Raw genomic sequence first — 16,051 nt, 5'->3', positions numbered from 1 at the left:
CTCAGTCTTTGGGTTATACAAACAAAAGCAGTTTTTATTTTAATACTATGCCATAGCCTAGCATATATGTATTATACTACTATTTCTAAATTTCATCAATAACAGAAATAAAGAAAACTATATTAATACAACAAAATTTCTCATTCTTATGCACATAACATTCATTTTAATATTTGCGAAAAGCCAACAATATAAAATATATCTATAACAATTATCAATATGGTTCTTCAGCACCATTTTATTCCATAAAAATATTTGAGTCACCCTTTTGACAATGGATTTTGTTTGCCTATAGTCATCTTACTATCTTATCCCTGAAACAAACCAGTGAAGGGCAGGAAAGGATGAACGCTGAATTCATCTACCTGAAAAATTTGTCGCTAGAGGTGTTTTTGGCTCTTGTTAGCAATCTTCAAGATTTTTTGTGGGTGTAGGTTTTGATTTTTAATTCAGACTTGCCTGACCCTGCTGGCTTTTCAGTGGAGCAATGATAACACTGCAGGGATGTGGGTTAAGGTTCTGTGTTAGACAGCATTCTGAGGTGTAAGACAGTGACTCTGGACTTAGCACTGGGAAAGGCTGCGCTGAGCCCGAAACCCATTGGGCTCACATATAAACACACAGAGCCTTTTCATTGAAGTCCTTCCTATGCTTCTAGTTAAATTTAAAAAAAAACACAACCCTTGGAATTTTCACATGCACCTTCCTCTTTTCCTATGGGAGCCGATATTCCTTCTGCCTGGATGGAGTCTTTACCAGGTAAGGATGAATGTTCCACATTAAGAGTTACCTTAAAACATTCTGTACATGTAGTCCCCCCAGTGTTCACCTACAGAGCTAGACAGTTTAGACAGCCTGGACATTCCCACTTCCCAGTGATTCCACTCCACTGGGAAGCAGAGGCTTGTGACAGAACATGCAGCACATCTTGGAATGGGTTAGGAGTGGGAAGTACACCTGCTGCTTATCATTCTTTTCTTCTGTTTACCTACTTCACCTCCCAAAACAAGCCTGCAGTACTGGATGCAAGCTGAACAAACACTGTGGACATCAAATGTTTCTGGTTGATGTACAGTGTGAGTTACTTGTGCCAAACAAATCCACCAAAGGATAATTACTCTTTAAACAAAATAATTACTCATACTCAAACAGCACTGAGTTAAGTGCTGTCTGGATTACTTCTTAAATAAACCCATACTCTGTAATTCTCTCTTGTCTCAGAGACAGTTATTTGATGTTTTAAATAGGACACATTTTGTTTTTTCTACTTGGCTTCGACATTCCCACCATTTTTCATTTGCTCTGTTCCTGCACTTCATTTCCCAACCAGTCACCAAGCAGAGCAGCATCCATCCTCTACTGCCCAGTACTTCAATAGAGTAACTTTCCCTGTGGTAGGAAAATCAGACATGCAGCTAAATTGGAAATTAGGCAATCAGATACACATCTAATAACCTCTGTGGTAGTGAAGAGCTGCAGTGACCGGAGAACATACCTTATTGCAGATGTGGCAAACACCTGTCCATTAGATCTTATGCTCAGAACAATAATTGAGGCTACTACCACAATCAGATCTGTTAAAAAACATACAAATAAATAAATAAACAAACAATCAAAAGAAGAAAGAATGTATTGGGGTTTTTTGTTTGTTTTTTTAATCTCAGCACTGAGAAACACAACAAATACAGACTAAGGAAAACACTTCAAAAAAAATAACTTGTTAGATGAATTTGGTGGGCATGTTAAGTCTATGTAATAGTTTCACATCAAAACCCCAGTGGCTACAGTTTCTTCCAGGATGAATTCAGTGACAGAAGTTTCAAAGAGCCCGATGGATCAGGCAGTATGCCACAAAAAAAAAACAAAGGTGTTGTGACGTGCCTCGGGGAGGCAAAGAGTAACTTTCAGATAAGCATTGTCCCACCCCAAACCCCTTGTGAAGGGCGGCCCAGGGGTTCTGATTGGGTTTGAGTCCCTGGGGGGTTTCTCCCTTGCTGTGTTTCTAGTGGTCCCTGACCCTGAACTCCACCCTCAAAGGTGGAGACCCTCAAGAGTTCTGTCCCTGAAAAACCCCTGCTCTGCCTCTCTTCGGGGCTCTCTGCTCTGGATCTGAGTTTGTTCCCATGCTGAATAAATGGTTTCATGAACAGGAGCCCGTCTCGTTGTATTACATGCTGGTCCCCATAACCCTGCGACTTCCTTGGATGCGATCCTGAGGTTGTGGACTACAACGCAAAGGCATTTGTGCACCCTAGAAATGAATCCATATTTTGACTCAAGGCTTCTAATCCAAGAGGAAATGCAAGGGTTTGCATCATGCAATAATGAAATCCATTAAGTATCATGCAAACATACACACATACACTTAGTTTGAAAGTTGTATCAAAGCTGTAAAGCCAAGCTTTCAAAGCTAAGGGAACTGTCAGAACAAAGGCTGGCTAAAAAACAAAATCTGAATTGTTAGTTTACTTTGTGATACTGTCTTTATTTGTATGAAAATATAATTGTTTCCAGAGTTCCATATTTTTTTTGTTTGCTTCCACAACTCTGCAATTTACAGAGTTCCAGCTTTATACAATGCAAATGATAGATTGAGTTCACAGTGCCAGCATCCCTTACTGCCCCTCATCCCAGTTCATTTCTTTTTATTATTGAACCTTGCTGTAACATTATCCTGAGAAGACATTCTTTTAATTTCCTCACAGGCATTTCTCTGGAAAACCTTTTTAGAGCATCTAAATGCTTCCCTTTCAAATTCTAGCCAAAAAATAAAGAGTAGTATTATAAATGAGTAGCAAATGGAGGCAGAATCAGGAAAAGTTTTGGTAAACTTTCCTTTGCCATTTTGAAACAGGCAGTACTTTATTCTTCAGAGCATTTAACATTATATAGCACTTCAAAATACCAGCCCTGATGGCTTCACTTGCAGCTGTGAGGGCTCAGAACCTCTGCAACCCAACTTCAAAGTCTTCCCTTGGACATTCAGAAAATGAGGCCCACTTATGAAAACTGATTTAACCAACTTTCCATGGGATGCCTGGGCAAGAGGCAGGATGGGATCCAACCTGAGCAGCAACAACATTTTCCTTCAGCAAAGTTAACCTGTTTTTTCCTCTCTCTTTTAATGTTCTCCTGCCTCACTCACAACCATGTAGTTGCTGCAACAAATATTGCAGAAGTTCTACAAGCAACAGCATCCTTCACTCTCTGAGTTAAATTAATTTCTAGTATCAATCTGATTTTTGCTGTAAAAGCTAGATTACTCCTCAAGTGAAAGCACACAGTCAGTTTAAAGACTGTACTACAGTAACTGTTTGTGAATGAAAATAAAAATGAAAATGAAAATGAAAATGAAAATGAAAATTAATAAAGGGAGGGATGAGGCTAAGAAAGAAAGTTCCATTCAAATTCCATTTGAATGCCTGACTACAAAGTTTTTATGCTGTTCCTTTATCATGTATGTGTGTGAACATATATCTGTAAACTTTGGAATTTAGGGTGGGTTTTCTTCCTCTCACAACAGAAATCTTTGCCCTTAGCAAATGATGCATCATGTCTTTACTTAATTATCAGACATACACATATCCATCTGATGACAGGCACTAAAGGTGGAAAAAACTGATGCTTAGAAAATGAGTTCAACCAAGTAGTGGAAGAGATTTCTTCATTTGTACTTTCTACTTTTATGAAAGTGTTCTTCATGGTAGAGATATTTCTTTTTCTTTTTTCTCTCCAAACCTGTTCTTCTATCTCTGCTTCTCTTCTGTTCCTAGTTTTCATCTGTTTCCAGTCCTTAGACTTCCCTTATTAATCCCAGCTTACTGATCCAAACAGCCTTATTTTACAGCCTGGGTCTCCAGCATGTCCTGCCCTTTCACTGTCACCTTTCAATCCCATATATTTCCAGCCCCTGCTGATTTCCCTTCAAGCTCCTGAAGCTTGTCAGTCTTTTTAAGCGCTCCTCTCCCAGACCTTTGCATCAGAATCCAGCTCCTGTCTATTTACTGAGCCTGTGTGTCCCAGAACATTTCTTACACCTCAGCCTGGAATTTTCCATGTTAAACTTTCTAAGAACTAATTCAAATTACAGAGGGAATGAAAACCCATAGAACAAATCTCACAGCTGTCAAAGAAATTTTAGGGGATTTTTTTTCTGATTTTAAAATAGACCTTTGTATTAATGAAGAAATAAAATGAATGCATGTTTTACTTTCTGTTCTAATCCTTTAATTTCTTTTTCCAGTGTTTTTTATTCATGTTGATTTGAAAATGACAGGATGATTCAGCAGGACTTGATCATTCACAGCAAAGGTATTTTCCAAGTTTAGCTTGTTCTGTCAGTGCAGACACTGTTCCATCTGCATCTGATGGGGAAAAGCAAACCTTGATTTCCAATGTATGGTATTTCTAGGGGAATTTCAAAGGTTAAAATAAAGTACTGATACCTGTGATTGCACAACCAGCTGTAGCCATTCTTTAGCTTTTCTTAACAAAAGCCACAGTATCTTCCTCAAGGGCTCCAATACAAACATGAATATTTGCAGTGGCAAAGCACCATACCAGCATAGAGAACCCCTTGAAACCACATTTCAATGAGCCTATCAATCCCACCTAAGAAGCACTTATTAATTGAGAAAAAAATTAAGAACACAATGAGGAGTAATAATGATCCCTTACAGGCCTCATAGTCACATCACAAAACTAGACCAGCTCTAGAAGCAGACAAAGAATTTGTTTGTACCCAAGGAAGGATTTTGTGTTCAAAATCTAGTCAATTTCCTGCAGTTACCCAAGCTTTAGTAATTTCTTTACTTTACAGTCCTGCCTTTCTAAGCCTGATGTCTGCCTTAGCCATATTTTAATGGCTTTAATAATTTAAAATTTTAATATTTTGTCAGTTCTAGCAACGCAAAAGAAGAGAAATAACAAAGCCGATAAATGCTTGAGGGATAGACATAGCTCAGAACTGCAATAAGGCCCCTGCAGAAGTTGACATTTTTATTTACAACAAGCAGGAGCATTGCAAAAGAGTTTAAAACTTACCAATGATGGATATTGGCTTCCTGGCAAACCGGATCCTTCCCTGGAAGCCAATATATTTACTCCTGCAGCCTGCAGACCACAGCCGGACCAGGTACTCAGCACCAAAAAACACCACCAGAACTATTTCCTAGCAGAGTGAAAAGGAGAAGAGTTCAGACTTGAGTTTTTTCATTAAAAGCACAGTTTGCACATCTAATTTATTCATAGGACTAATACAAATGAGTAGAGATGCATTAAAACAATTTGGCCTAATCTCTCCACTTTTTGTATGAATATGCCAGGCAGAAAATAAAAGGGAGAGATAATCAGTTCCTGAATGTGATTTGCATGAATGAACAGATGGTTTAAGCTCCATTCCATCAGTATATCATAGGGAAAACCACAACATTATTCTTCTTTTATTTTGACACTTCTTGCCCTCCCGGCCTTTCCCCACCTTAGTTGCCCTCCTGTGGACACATTCTCACATTCTGATGTCCTTTGTCTATTGAGACACCCAAAACTACCCCCAGGACTCGAGGTGAGGCTGCACCACTGCAGAGCAGGGTGGGGCAATGCCCTCCCTCCCTCCATCCCTGTGCACCCCAGGACACAGGTGACCCCTCTGACTGCCAGGGCACTCTGGTGACTGACGTTGAACTTGCATCAAAACTCTCATATCTCTCTGTGCAGGGCTGCTCTCCAGCCTCTTGTTCCACAGTTTGTATGTATAACCAGGACAGGCTCATCTTAGGGGGAGAGTAAAGTTCTTGCTTTTGCACATTTTTACACAGTTGGTGATTGCCAGCTCTCTGGTCTATCCAGATCTCTCAGTGAGTCCTCTGTACCCTGGGGGAGTTCACAGCTCTCCCCTGTTTAGTACAGCTATCAAACTAACTTGATGTGCATTTGATTTCTGAGTAGCTCACTTAAAAAACATATTGGAGAGCACTGGCTGTAAAGTTGAGCCCTAGGGTCCTCCCCAGTGACTGAATGCCAGGCTGGCATAACCCTGATTACTGCAACTCTTTGAGCCAATTGCTCATCCAGTACCATGGGCTTGTTGAGCTGTGTGGTGGAGCATTTATCCAGAAGGATTCAGTGACAGACAGGACCAAAAGCTTTGCTGAAACACAAAAAAACCCCACATTTTCTGACTTTCCTTAGTCAACTATGGATAAATTTGAGTTGTTTAATCGGGACTTTCCCCCATGAACTTGTGCTGGCTGTAACCAATGACTGTGTTTTCTCTTGAGTGTTTTTCAGTAACTCTCAAAACAAATTTCTCAATAATTTTACCAGGCACTGCAATGAGACATACATATCTGAAATCACCAGGGATTTCCTTCTTGTCCTTGAAAATTGGGGCAATATTTGCCAGCTTTCAGTTTAGTGGAACCTCTCCAGACTCCCAAGACTACTGAAAAATAAATGTAGAGAGGTCCCACAATGACATCTGCCAGGTCTTTCAGTATCCCACCAAGCCCCATGATTTATGCACATCCAGCTGTAGCAACAAGTCTCAAACAAACTCAGGGTGAACTGAGATTTTATCATCCCCCCCACAGTCATGGTTTCCCAAGAGAAATCCAGACTTCCCAGGGCCAATATTTGTTGAAGGCAGAGGTGAAGAGGACATCAAACGTCTCTGCTTTGTCTACATGGCTGTTTTTGATATGATCAATCTCATCAGGCCAAGGCCCAGTGCTATTTCTGATCTCCCTTTTGCTATGAACATATTTGTAAAAGTCCCTTTTATTGTCCTTCCCAGTGCTGGCCTGCTTGAACTCAAATTGAGCTTTGACTGCAATAATTTTCTCCCTACCATGGGGACAGAATCTCCTCCCATGTCACCTGGCCTCTCACATACTCCCCTTTCCTCCTCAAGTTCTAGAAGATCCCTGCTCAGCGAAGCTGCTCTTCTGGCCAGCCTTGCTTGACTCCCAACCCTTTGGAACTGCCTGCTCCTGTGCTCTTAGAGGATGGCCCTGAGAAGGTGATCAGCATTCAGAGCTCCCAATACCTCCAGAAGCAGATTCCCAAGAGACTACTAACCAGCCTCTACTGCTCTCCACATATCCAGGATCAAAATTTTGCTGACAGTTCCTCTTCTATCACCAGTGTCGGGGTCAAGCAAGGCTGGTACCCTGGCTGGAACCAGCACGGGCGGCTATCCTCAGCCGCGCGGTCCATATCCCACTGCATCAATGTGATGGATGGCGAATATGGCGATTTATTGCAGGGAAACTTAACATTTTATAGTCTGGGGTCACTGTGTTACTCCCATCTGCTTACATCACAGTTAGGTGCTATTGGCTAATTGCAGGGGGCCTTGCTATCCTAACAGAGAGGGGTGGGTTTCTAGCTTTCTCGTTACATCCTGAGTTCTTCCGCAGCGCAAGGCCTTAACTACAACATATCCCCTCTCTCCATGAATAACTAGTTTGCTAAAATATAAAAGTATTGAAAATGGATAATATAAAATTGAGTTCAAAGATTAACACAAGTAAAATCATCACAACTGGTCCAATCAGGATAGACACCAGGGTGGTTAGCCATGGAGATTGATCGAACCAGGACTGGAACCAGCTTTGCTGAGCTTCTCTTTCTGCTTTCCGCTGAGACAGCTTATCTTGTAGTTCTGCCATGGTGTCTCTCACTACTCCGGTGTGGTCAGCGTAGAAACAACATTCTTCTTTCAGGGCGATGCAGAGGCCTCTTTGCTGCATGAGCAGAAGGTCGAGACCTCACTTGTTTTGCAAAACAACTTCAGAGAGTGAGGAGACTGATTTTCTAGAAAGGATATGGATTTCTCAATTCTTTGTAGATCTTCATTTACAGTCATCTGTAGCTGAAACAGCCTCTGTTGTTGGGTCACGATGGCAGAGACACCTGTGGCAGCACCAGTTGCTCTCAGGTTAAGCAGCATTGCTATGGTTACACCTGTCACCACTTCTCTTTTCTGAAGTCGGGTGAGTCTCTCCACCTGCAGGCTCCACTCTTCATCCAGGTGGTACAGGACTCTGGGGATGATAACAGCTAATACACAAAAGTCAGCAGAGGAGTTAAAGCTTTGGGTATAAATGCAAGGGCTAGACTATTAGATCATGGGTTTTCAGCTTGTACCACAAGGTTGGGGCTCACTGCTTCAGGTGTTATGACTATAAACAGCACAATTACTATAAACAGTTTACCATGTAAATGACACCATACTTACAAACTTACAGCTAAAACTTTAACGTTAAATGAACCTTCAAAGATACTTACACTACCTCTTAAAGGAAAATACTTATATTTTATAATAACATAACAATTACTACACAGACTAAACACTTTACCTTAAACTATTATCTAACTACTTTTAACATACGTGTTCTGGTATACGTGTTCTGGTAGTCTAAGCGTGAAAACAATTTGCTAAAAGGATAAACACACAATTATAATTTACTTTATATATAGTTAGATGGAGTCTCTACACCTCCCAAATCTTCTACAGAATTTCTCTAACACGATTCAGTCCTGGAATGTTCACTGCTCCTGTGATGTCATCTGGTAGCTGATCGGTGACTGAGGGCTTTGATGTTCAAGTTGTTCTTCAAACCCCTTTAAATCTTAAAACAAAGGATAACTGAAAAATCATAATAACACATATAATCATCATAATAACAGTATAAAATTTCTGTTGGCAGCTGTCTGTATAGTGTTCAGACACAACTGTGTCCTGACAGGTCCACTTCTGATCCATGTCTGGAGTACCAAGGCTGTGTGATGACCTCTCTGTTCACTGCATCTCATGTGTTCAGAGGCACACAGTCTGGTCAGATGAACAGGTGACCTTTCTGAATCTGTCAACAAAACACAGGCACTTCTCTCCTTGAAGTTAATGAAATACACTAATCAAATTGCTTTTAGGGAATCAATTTCCCCCGTTTTCTAAAAAATAAAAATGAGATGTATTTCTGTTCAACATTAATACAAAACCTTATATACAATTAGTAAGAACCTGTAACAGTTAAAAATCAATTAATATAAAAATACTGTTAATTATTAAAACACTGCACCAGCATCCCATAGTTAATAAACAAACAAAACCAAAAATCATCAGTGAAGGATTGGATCATCATCTCCGGAAATGATTCTCCAAGCTCACTTTAAAATTTATCCAGCTGTCATATTAATAGGGTCAAATTGTTGAGTTAAAAAGCAACTCAAATACTGATTTAGGATAGAAAACATCTGGATCTGCTAGCAAACATTCTATCCAGGTAAAGTCAAGGCTTGGCCAGGGCCTGGCTTTAAACTGGAAAGATGCCTAAGATGCCTCTTAACTCATTTCTAAAACAAGGTTTTCAATAGCAACAGCTATGAGATGCTTACAGTACAGCAAACTGTTAAAATGCATTTGTACAAAGTAAATAATTAAAAACCTTAGGTACCAGACTAATTAAATCATCCAGCAGTTGGTTTAATTTGAGGCTTCTTCAATGGCAGCTAATCCTTAGCAATGGTACATCTTTTTAAAATTCTGAAAACACTGAAAAATAAAAAGTTATAGCAAACAAAACTGCAAAAATTACAACAACTAAATAGAACTCTCAATGAAGTCTAGGGTGTCACAGTCTGCATTCATTTCTGTCCACAAGCAGGTGTTCATCAGTGGTTTATCACAGTTGCTTCAGTTGTAGCTGTCTTCATATTTCTAGGAAAATAACTATACTTTGCAATTTAAACAAGTGTTTTCAATAAAACATAAAACAATTCAAATTAAACAAAATTTAAACTTAACAATAATTATTTATAACAAAAGGAAATAGCAAAACCTAACTTTAAAAAATATCTAAGTTATACAGCTTAACTTAAAAACATTTAAGTCAACAGTAACATGGATTCACTATAAAATTATAAAAATTTAACAAATACATCACAATTCCATGTCATCTAGCTTTGAGAATAACCCATAATAACTGCAAATGTTACTAAAAACACTCATTCACAACAAGAATTTGCCTAGTATATGTTCAAATTAGCTAAGACTCCAAAGTGCAGCCTTTCCAAAGAAAAAAGCCACAATACAGGATTGGGCAAGTTGTCATTTAGCTTTTGTAGCACTTCTCAAAAATATCAAGTCCAATTTTTAAACTAAAATCCAAAATCCAAATTGGTATATATGCAGTTATATGTGTTTTGTATAACAAAAATATTCGCATTAAAATTTCCTTATTAAAATTGTCAAAAACTCAGCAAATGGGTAATATATGATTAACATAACTTTGAAATTACTGAAACAAAACAAGAATCTTTTAAGTTTCTTGGGATGCAAAAATACAACATTTAAACCTTTTAATCTATTTTTAAAGGCACTTAATTTAATAGAAACTTATTTTTAAATCTCAATTTTAATTACAACAATTTGCTAATTTATAAACAATACAATTTACAAAGCTTCTAATTTTTAAATTGTCTAATTAAAACTCTCTCTTTTTCTTATCCTTCTCAAAAATGTCCAGCTTTCTGTTGTTCTTCTTTTGTTTTGTAGTTTTACTTTCCGCGGTTTCATTGAAGTAGCTGTTACTTGTTTCAGCGGTGGTTGCCATGGCGACAGCGTACTGCCGTGTGTTTTCCTGAACTGGGCCGTGCCGGGCTACTTTTTAAATCTGAGAAAAACTCTGAAAACTCCAACTGCATAAACTCATAATTATTTAAAACACAAAATTAACTCCAAAAGGGTACATAAACACCTTTTAAAAACTCAGTAAATTATGACTTTGTAACAAACTCGGTATTGTCCCGCCGCTTCTCAGAGAGGGAGTGGGGGGTGTGTGTGTGTGTGTGCGAACCGCTCGTATCTCAGTCAAAGTCAAAACTGGTCGGTTACTTCCTGTTTGCCGTGCCTTTTCTTGGGCCCCGGCCTCGCTACCACCCCCGTGGGCAGGCTGTTCCTTCCCCCATGGTTCCACTCCGCCTCCATCCCACCTTTCCTTCCACCTTCTGCTCCCCCCCTCTCTCCTCTCCTGCATTCCAATCCCTGTGCCTCCCGCGTCTTATCTCTTTCACATTCCTTATCTTTCTTCTTCACATTCTTTTTCTTTCCCATCCCCCGATCACATTCCTCTTTCTTTGTTAGAGACATATTTTTCCCGCGCTACAACTTCTTTCTCTGCGCCATCTTTATGTCTTTGGGGGGATGCTTTCTTCTTTTTTTTTTTTTTTTTTTTTTTGCCACACCTCTGGCTATTGCTGATAACTTTTTCCAAAAATCTTCTGCTCTTCACTGTTTCTCTGAGAGCAGATAAGAATTTAGGGACTGAGGGGACTCCCGGCCCCCCTCCCAGCTCAGTTGAGCTTCTCCCGTCTGGGGGCTGTAAAGGTCTAACCCTAAATTTCAGGGTAGCCAGCATACAGTTCCTTGTTGTTCCCCAGATCTCTTTGGCGAGCGTTTTAGTACATCTGTCCCACACCTTAGGGTGGATAAACCTTACAAACTCATTTACGACTTTGACAACCCAAATCCTTGTAATAACAAGCGAATTAGGTTTACAACTTAATTAATTTACAACTTACAATCTAACCTTTTCGATGATTCCATCATCCTTCTGGGCCCAGGCTCTCCCGTCAAGAATAGACTCACTATCTTGACCGCTGTTCCTTGACTCAGGGTATCCTTGCTTTCTTCTTGTCCCACTTTTCTTCTTCCCGGGTTTCGGCACCATATGTCGGGGTCAAGCAAGGCTGGTACCCTGGCTGGAACCAGCACGGGCGGCTATCCTCAGCCGCACGGTCCATATCCCACTGCATCAATGTGATGGATGGCGAATATGGCGATTTATTGCAGGGAAACTTAACATTTTATAGTCTGGGGTCACTGTGTTACTCCCATCTGCTTACATCACAGTTAGGTGCTATTGGCTAATTGCAGGGGGCCTTGCTATCCTAACAGAGAGGGGTGGGTTTCTAGCTTTCTCGTTACATCCCGAGTTCTTCCGCAGCGCAAGGCCTTAACTACAACACACCAGCTTTTGAAACTCAGCTCCTTCAACTTCACCATGACCAAGACACAACCACCAGCCATCACTTTTCCCACAATTCCCTCATAAACAACAAATCTAGGAGGACAACTTTCCTAATCAACCACCTATGCCAAGGAGTTATCTTCAACATGTTGGGAATTCTCCTGGACCTGTTTGAGTCCTCTGTATGACATTCCTACTTGATATCTGGGAAGATAAAATCATCATAAGGATTGGTGACAGAGGTGAGCTGTATATCCAGCATGTAAATTAATTAATTATCAATACTTTAATATTGCTCCCCTCTTCAGAGCTGCATTGTGAAGCACTTGTGCATGACCAAGGATAGGTGCACTTTAAATACTTCTAAAGAAAGCAGATTAGTAAAGATCACAACATGGACAGATCCATTGAGATCTCTGTTCCCCTCTTCCTTGTTTTTCTCTCTGTTGCAGTGCGGTAGCAGAACCCAAACATGGCTTCTAGGCTTTGTTCCAACCCAAATTGTACCCAGTAATTCAGTCACCAAACACCTACTACATGAGTTACAGCTTTGGAAAATGTTTACATTTTAACTTGAACATGCTTGCAATCTGCACCTGGGGAATTCTAAAGCACCCAAAAAGCAAAACACACTTAAATCAAAATTTTCACTGAATGACAATACCAACTCAATTTTAAAACTGACATTCTGATTGGCTCAAGAGAGACCAAAACATTCCAAAGGTGGAAAAAAAATATGAAAAAACTCTACAATAATATGCAAATATTCATGTTAATTCTGATTTTTAACATTGTTAGGTTAACATTTCTGTGTTCACTTCTGCCTCTTGTTTTGCCTGGAATGAGAACCAAGAAAATATGCACAGTCCTCCTCTTTTTTGCATGGCACTTTCTGCCTGAATTAACCAAGGATTAGTATAAAACTAAGAAAGCTTACAGCCATCCTCAAGGCAGAAGCACAAGAAAATACACAGCAAATTAACTCCCCAAGTTTCATTTATTATATACAGCATCTACAACCAATTCTAAGTTTGCATTCTGTCTACAATCTACATAGAAATATTTATCCAAGTATAATAGGATAATAAATAATAATAAATCAAATCCTAAGAACAATGTGCAAAGTTAAAGAATTCCTGCATTTCTGGAATCTTGCAAAATATTCTATCACTTATTAAATTGTCTATGTTTTTAGAAGATTCCTGGTATTATCACTCTAGCATTTTCTTGCTCTCCTTAGGAATCTCTAAGTTCCACTAAAAGAAGCAGAGCACTGTTTACAGCAGTGGAAAAATCATTTTAATGGACCTGCATATTACAATTGCTTTAGGTGAAAAGCTCTGTAGAAAGGAGACAAGCAGAGAAGTGCCAAGGAAGCAAAAACTTCCTGGATTTTCCTTGATTATTCTCTGAGGACACTTTCAAAAGCTGAAATTAAAACTACATCTGGTCTGAGGTTATTTTATTCTCAGAACCCATCTTGGTTATGTCCAGAAAAACCTGATGAAGTCAGTAAGGTTGCACAGTCTATGGAAAGGAAAGATAAATTGTTGACAGGAAGGAGGAAAAGAAGGAACTTACATCTTTGACAAATTTGACATAAATTATTAATCACAGTTCATTTTGTCCTAGACAGGTGTCCACATTACCAAAACCACAGCCATTAACACATTAGTTGGCAGACTCAGACAGGCCAAAGACCAAAAAAGCATGGAAACTGGACAAACATCACAGCTTTGCAGGTGGTCCCTCAAAAAACCAAGGAAGATTATGACATTTACACTCTTGTGTGTACCCTTAATGCAAGATAGGAGACACCCATATCCAGAGCTACCAAGGTTGATCAAGCTTCACCTCACTAAATTCACCTTCAAAAAAAAGCCCTAACCTCCCTCCTTTTTCTCTTCTACACATAAACACTTTTCAGAGCCTTAAATGTATTGCCTCTCATGTACATTCTGGTAAAAGGAAAAAAAAAAAAAAAACAACCCAGCAATTTTCTGGAGAGCCAGAAAAAAGTAATAATTCTCACTGAAGTGGTAACAACTGATGTTGAGAACTTGTGGACAAAACATGGACCAGAACAAAACCAGCAAAAACAATCTGCAAATTAAATTTACATCCCTCTGTGTGTCAGTTTGAGATCATTCTCCAGTCTTCTGCAATTTTCCAGAACCCTTGCTTTCAAAATGGGATTACACCCACAAACCATTTTGATTTAGAGTCCCAGCAGTATTTTTCCCCTTCTCCTGGAAGTGGTCAAGGAAGAAATGGATGGTGAAGGATTCTGAGCAGATTTAATAAACCTGGAAAGCAGTTTATCATCAACAGAAAGCCAGGGATGAACTCTTCTAATGAAACTGTAACCAAAAATAATGAGTGGAAACAAACTGTTGCTTCATAAAAATAAGAACCATATCAGACTTGATTCTTCTCACTCACGTGTCACAGTCTCTTCCTGTTATGATCTTGGTAACTCAAATTGCCACAGAAATACAACCAAAATAATTTAATTACAGATTTTAAACTGGGTCTGTGCCATCTAACACCTCTGCTAAAGTCAGTAGTAACATTCCATTACTCTTTGCTTCTTCCTCTCATCTGGGAAAAAGACCCAAGGCAAATAAGGACTTTAATAGTCCTTGTCCTTAAATTAATTTCATCTTTGAATTGTTTTTTACTTTTCTGAAGCCTAAGCACTTCATAAATCTTCCCTCCCCCCACAAAATTAATAATAAAATAATACATATTTATGCTATTTTTAGAGTAATTTCATTAATGTAACAAAAAATATGCAAAAATAAGCTTAAAGGGAAATATGTATACAAATAACTTTTACCCGTATCTAATTCAATCAGTCAAATAAAAAACCTTTGTGAAAAAGCCATCAACTTTTTATCCAAGAATGTCATTGATAACCATATAAAAAAATGCTCACATTAACACAGAAACCCAACACTTTTACACAGGCATGTGTGTGTGTGTAAATTAAATATATAGCCTGGAATTTATAATTTATCCCAGTTTTGTTATGGATAACTGCACTGGGGAAGCAGGAGAGGGAAGTTCACTGGAGAGATTAAAGTGCACACATGAAAAAGAGGGGTATTTTCTCAGCTGCAGCTGTGTTTTAGGTGGAGAGCATACACAAGGCTCTCTTCACTTTTTTATTGGAATAGTTAGGTGCTGGGGTAAAAGGAGGAAGTGGGTTGGCTAAATGAATAGTGTGTGCTCATGGAGATTCAATCAAGGAATGGCAGCTCCAGACAATGAAGCCTCAGAAAGAGGCATAAAGGTTTAATAGTCCAAATGTTTGCACACGTGTACTTATGTCCCAAATTTAATCTGATAACCTGTCTTCAAGGTTTTCCAGTCCTTACAGCTGAAAATGTCCATTTAGTGACCTGTTTAGTTTAATAACTACTCAAATGCCATGAAAACCTACTGATACTGAAAATGTGTCTTTTTTACCATCATGCTGGCTCTCGCAAAGATGACAGATGTCCTGTGTGAAAACAGAATAGCCAATATACAGAAGAAAAAACGCCAAATGTTGCTAAGTGTCTTATAGTACCATTAGCTTACTTACACTTCCAACTTTTAGGTGAAACCAATGCACTCAAATTCTGTTGTTTGGATACAAGTGGATTTAATAATTCATGAAAAATACATTTCCAAGCACACCTGATAAATATGCTGAATGTGCTGACTTCCTACCAGAAGTATGCTTGTCTTTCATTTTATTGCTATTTGCTGTTTCCTGCATGGAATGAAGCTGTAGACTCATGACAGAAGTACCTGGTGCTCCCCCTGTGACAGCCACATTCAAGTGAGATGGGTAAGTCACAGAGGAAGAGTTATTTTTTAATTTTATTTAAGCAGGTAACAATTTTTCTCCAAAGAAAATCAACTACAGCCTCAACTATTTTGGCCAGGACTTTTTTCTCAATTGCTTCATTCTTAAAGATACCACTAAGGTAAATATAATCAAATAGAGAATGAATAAGATTCAGTAAGTT

The 16,051-nt window shown here is 39.0% G+C and overlaps 1 protein-coding gene across 1 annotated transcript in view; it reads right to left on the bottom strand.

Moving 5' to 3' along the window:
* The window catches only part of LOC131592121 (potassium voltage-gated channel subfamily KQT member 1-like), a 492,490-nt gene that overhangs the window by 449,784 nt on the left and 26,655 nt on the right, over positions 1–16,051 (bottom strand). Inside the window, exons 3-4 of the mRNA XM_058863404.1 lie at positions 5,044–5,170; positions 1,496–1,574 (exon numbers count right to left, since the gene is read on the bottom strand). Of these exons, the coding sequence (XP_058719387.1) occupies positions 1,496–1,574; positions 5,044–5,170 (206 nt within the window). The remainder of the gene's footprint in view (positions 1–1,495; positions 1,575–5,043; positions 5,171–16,051) is intronic.

This window comes from Poecile atricapillus, chromosome W (assembly GCF_030490865.1).
Source record: "Poecile atricapillus isolate bPoeAtr1 chromosome W, bPoeAtr1.hap1, whole genome shotgun sequence".
In the NCBI taxonomy this organism is placed as follows: domain Eukaryota; kingdom Metazoa; phylum Chordata; class Aves; order Passeriformes; family Paridae; genus Poecile; species Poecile atricapillus.
This window is presented reverse-complemented; position numbering and strand designations above follow the sequence as displayed.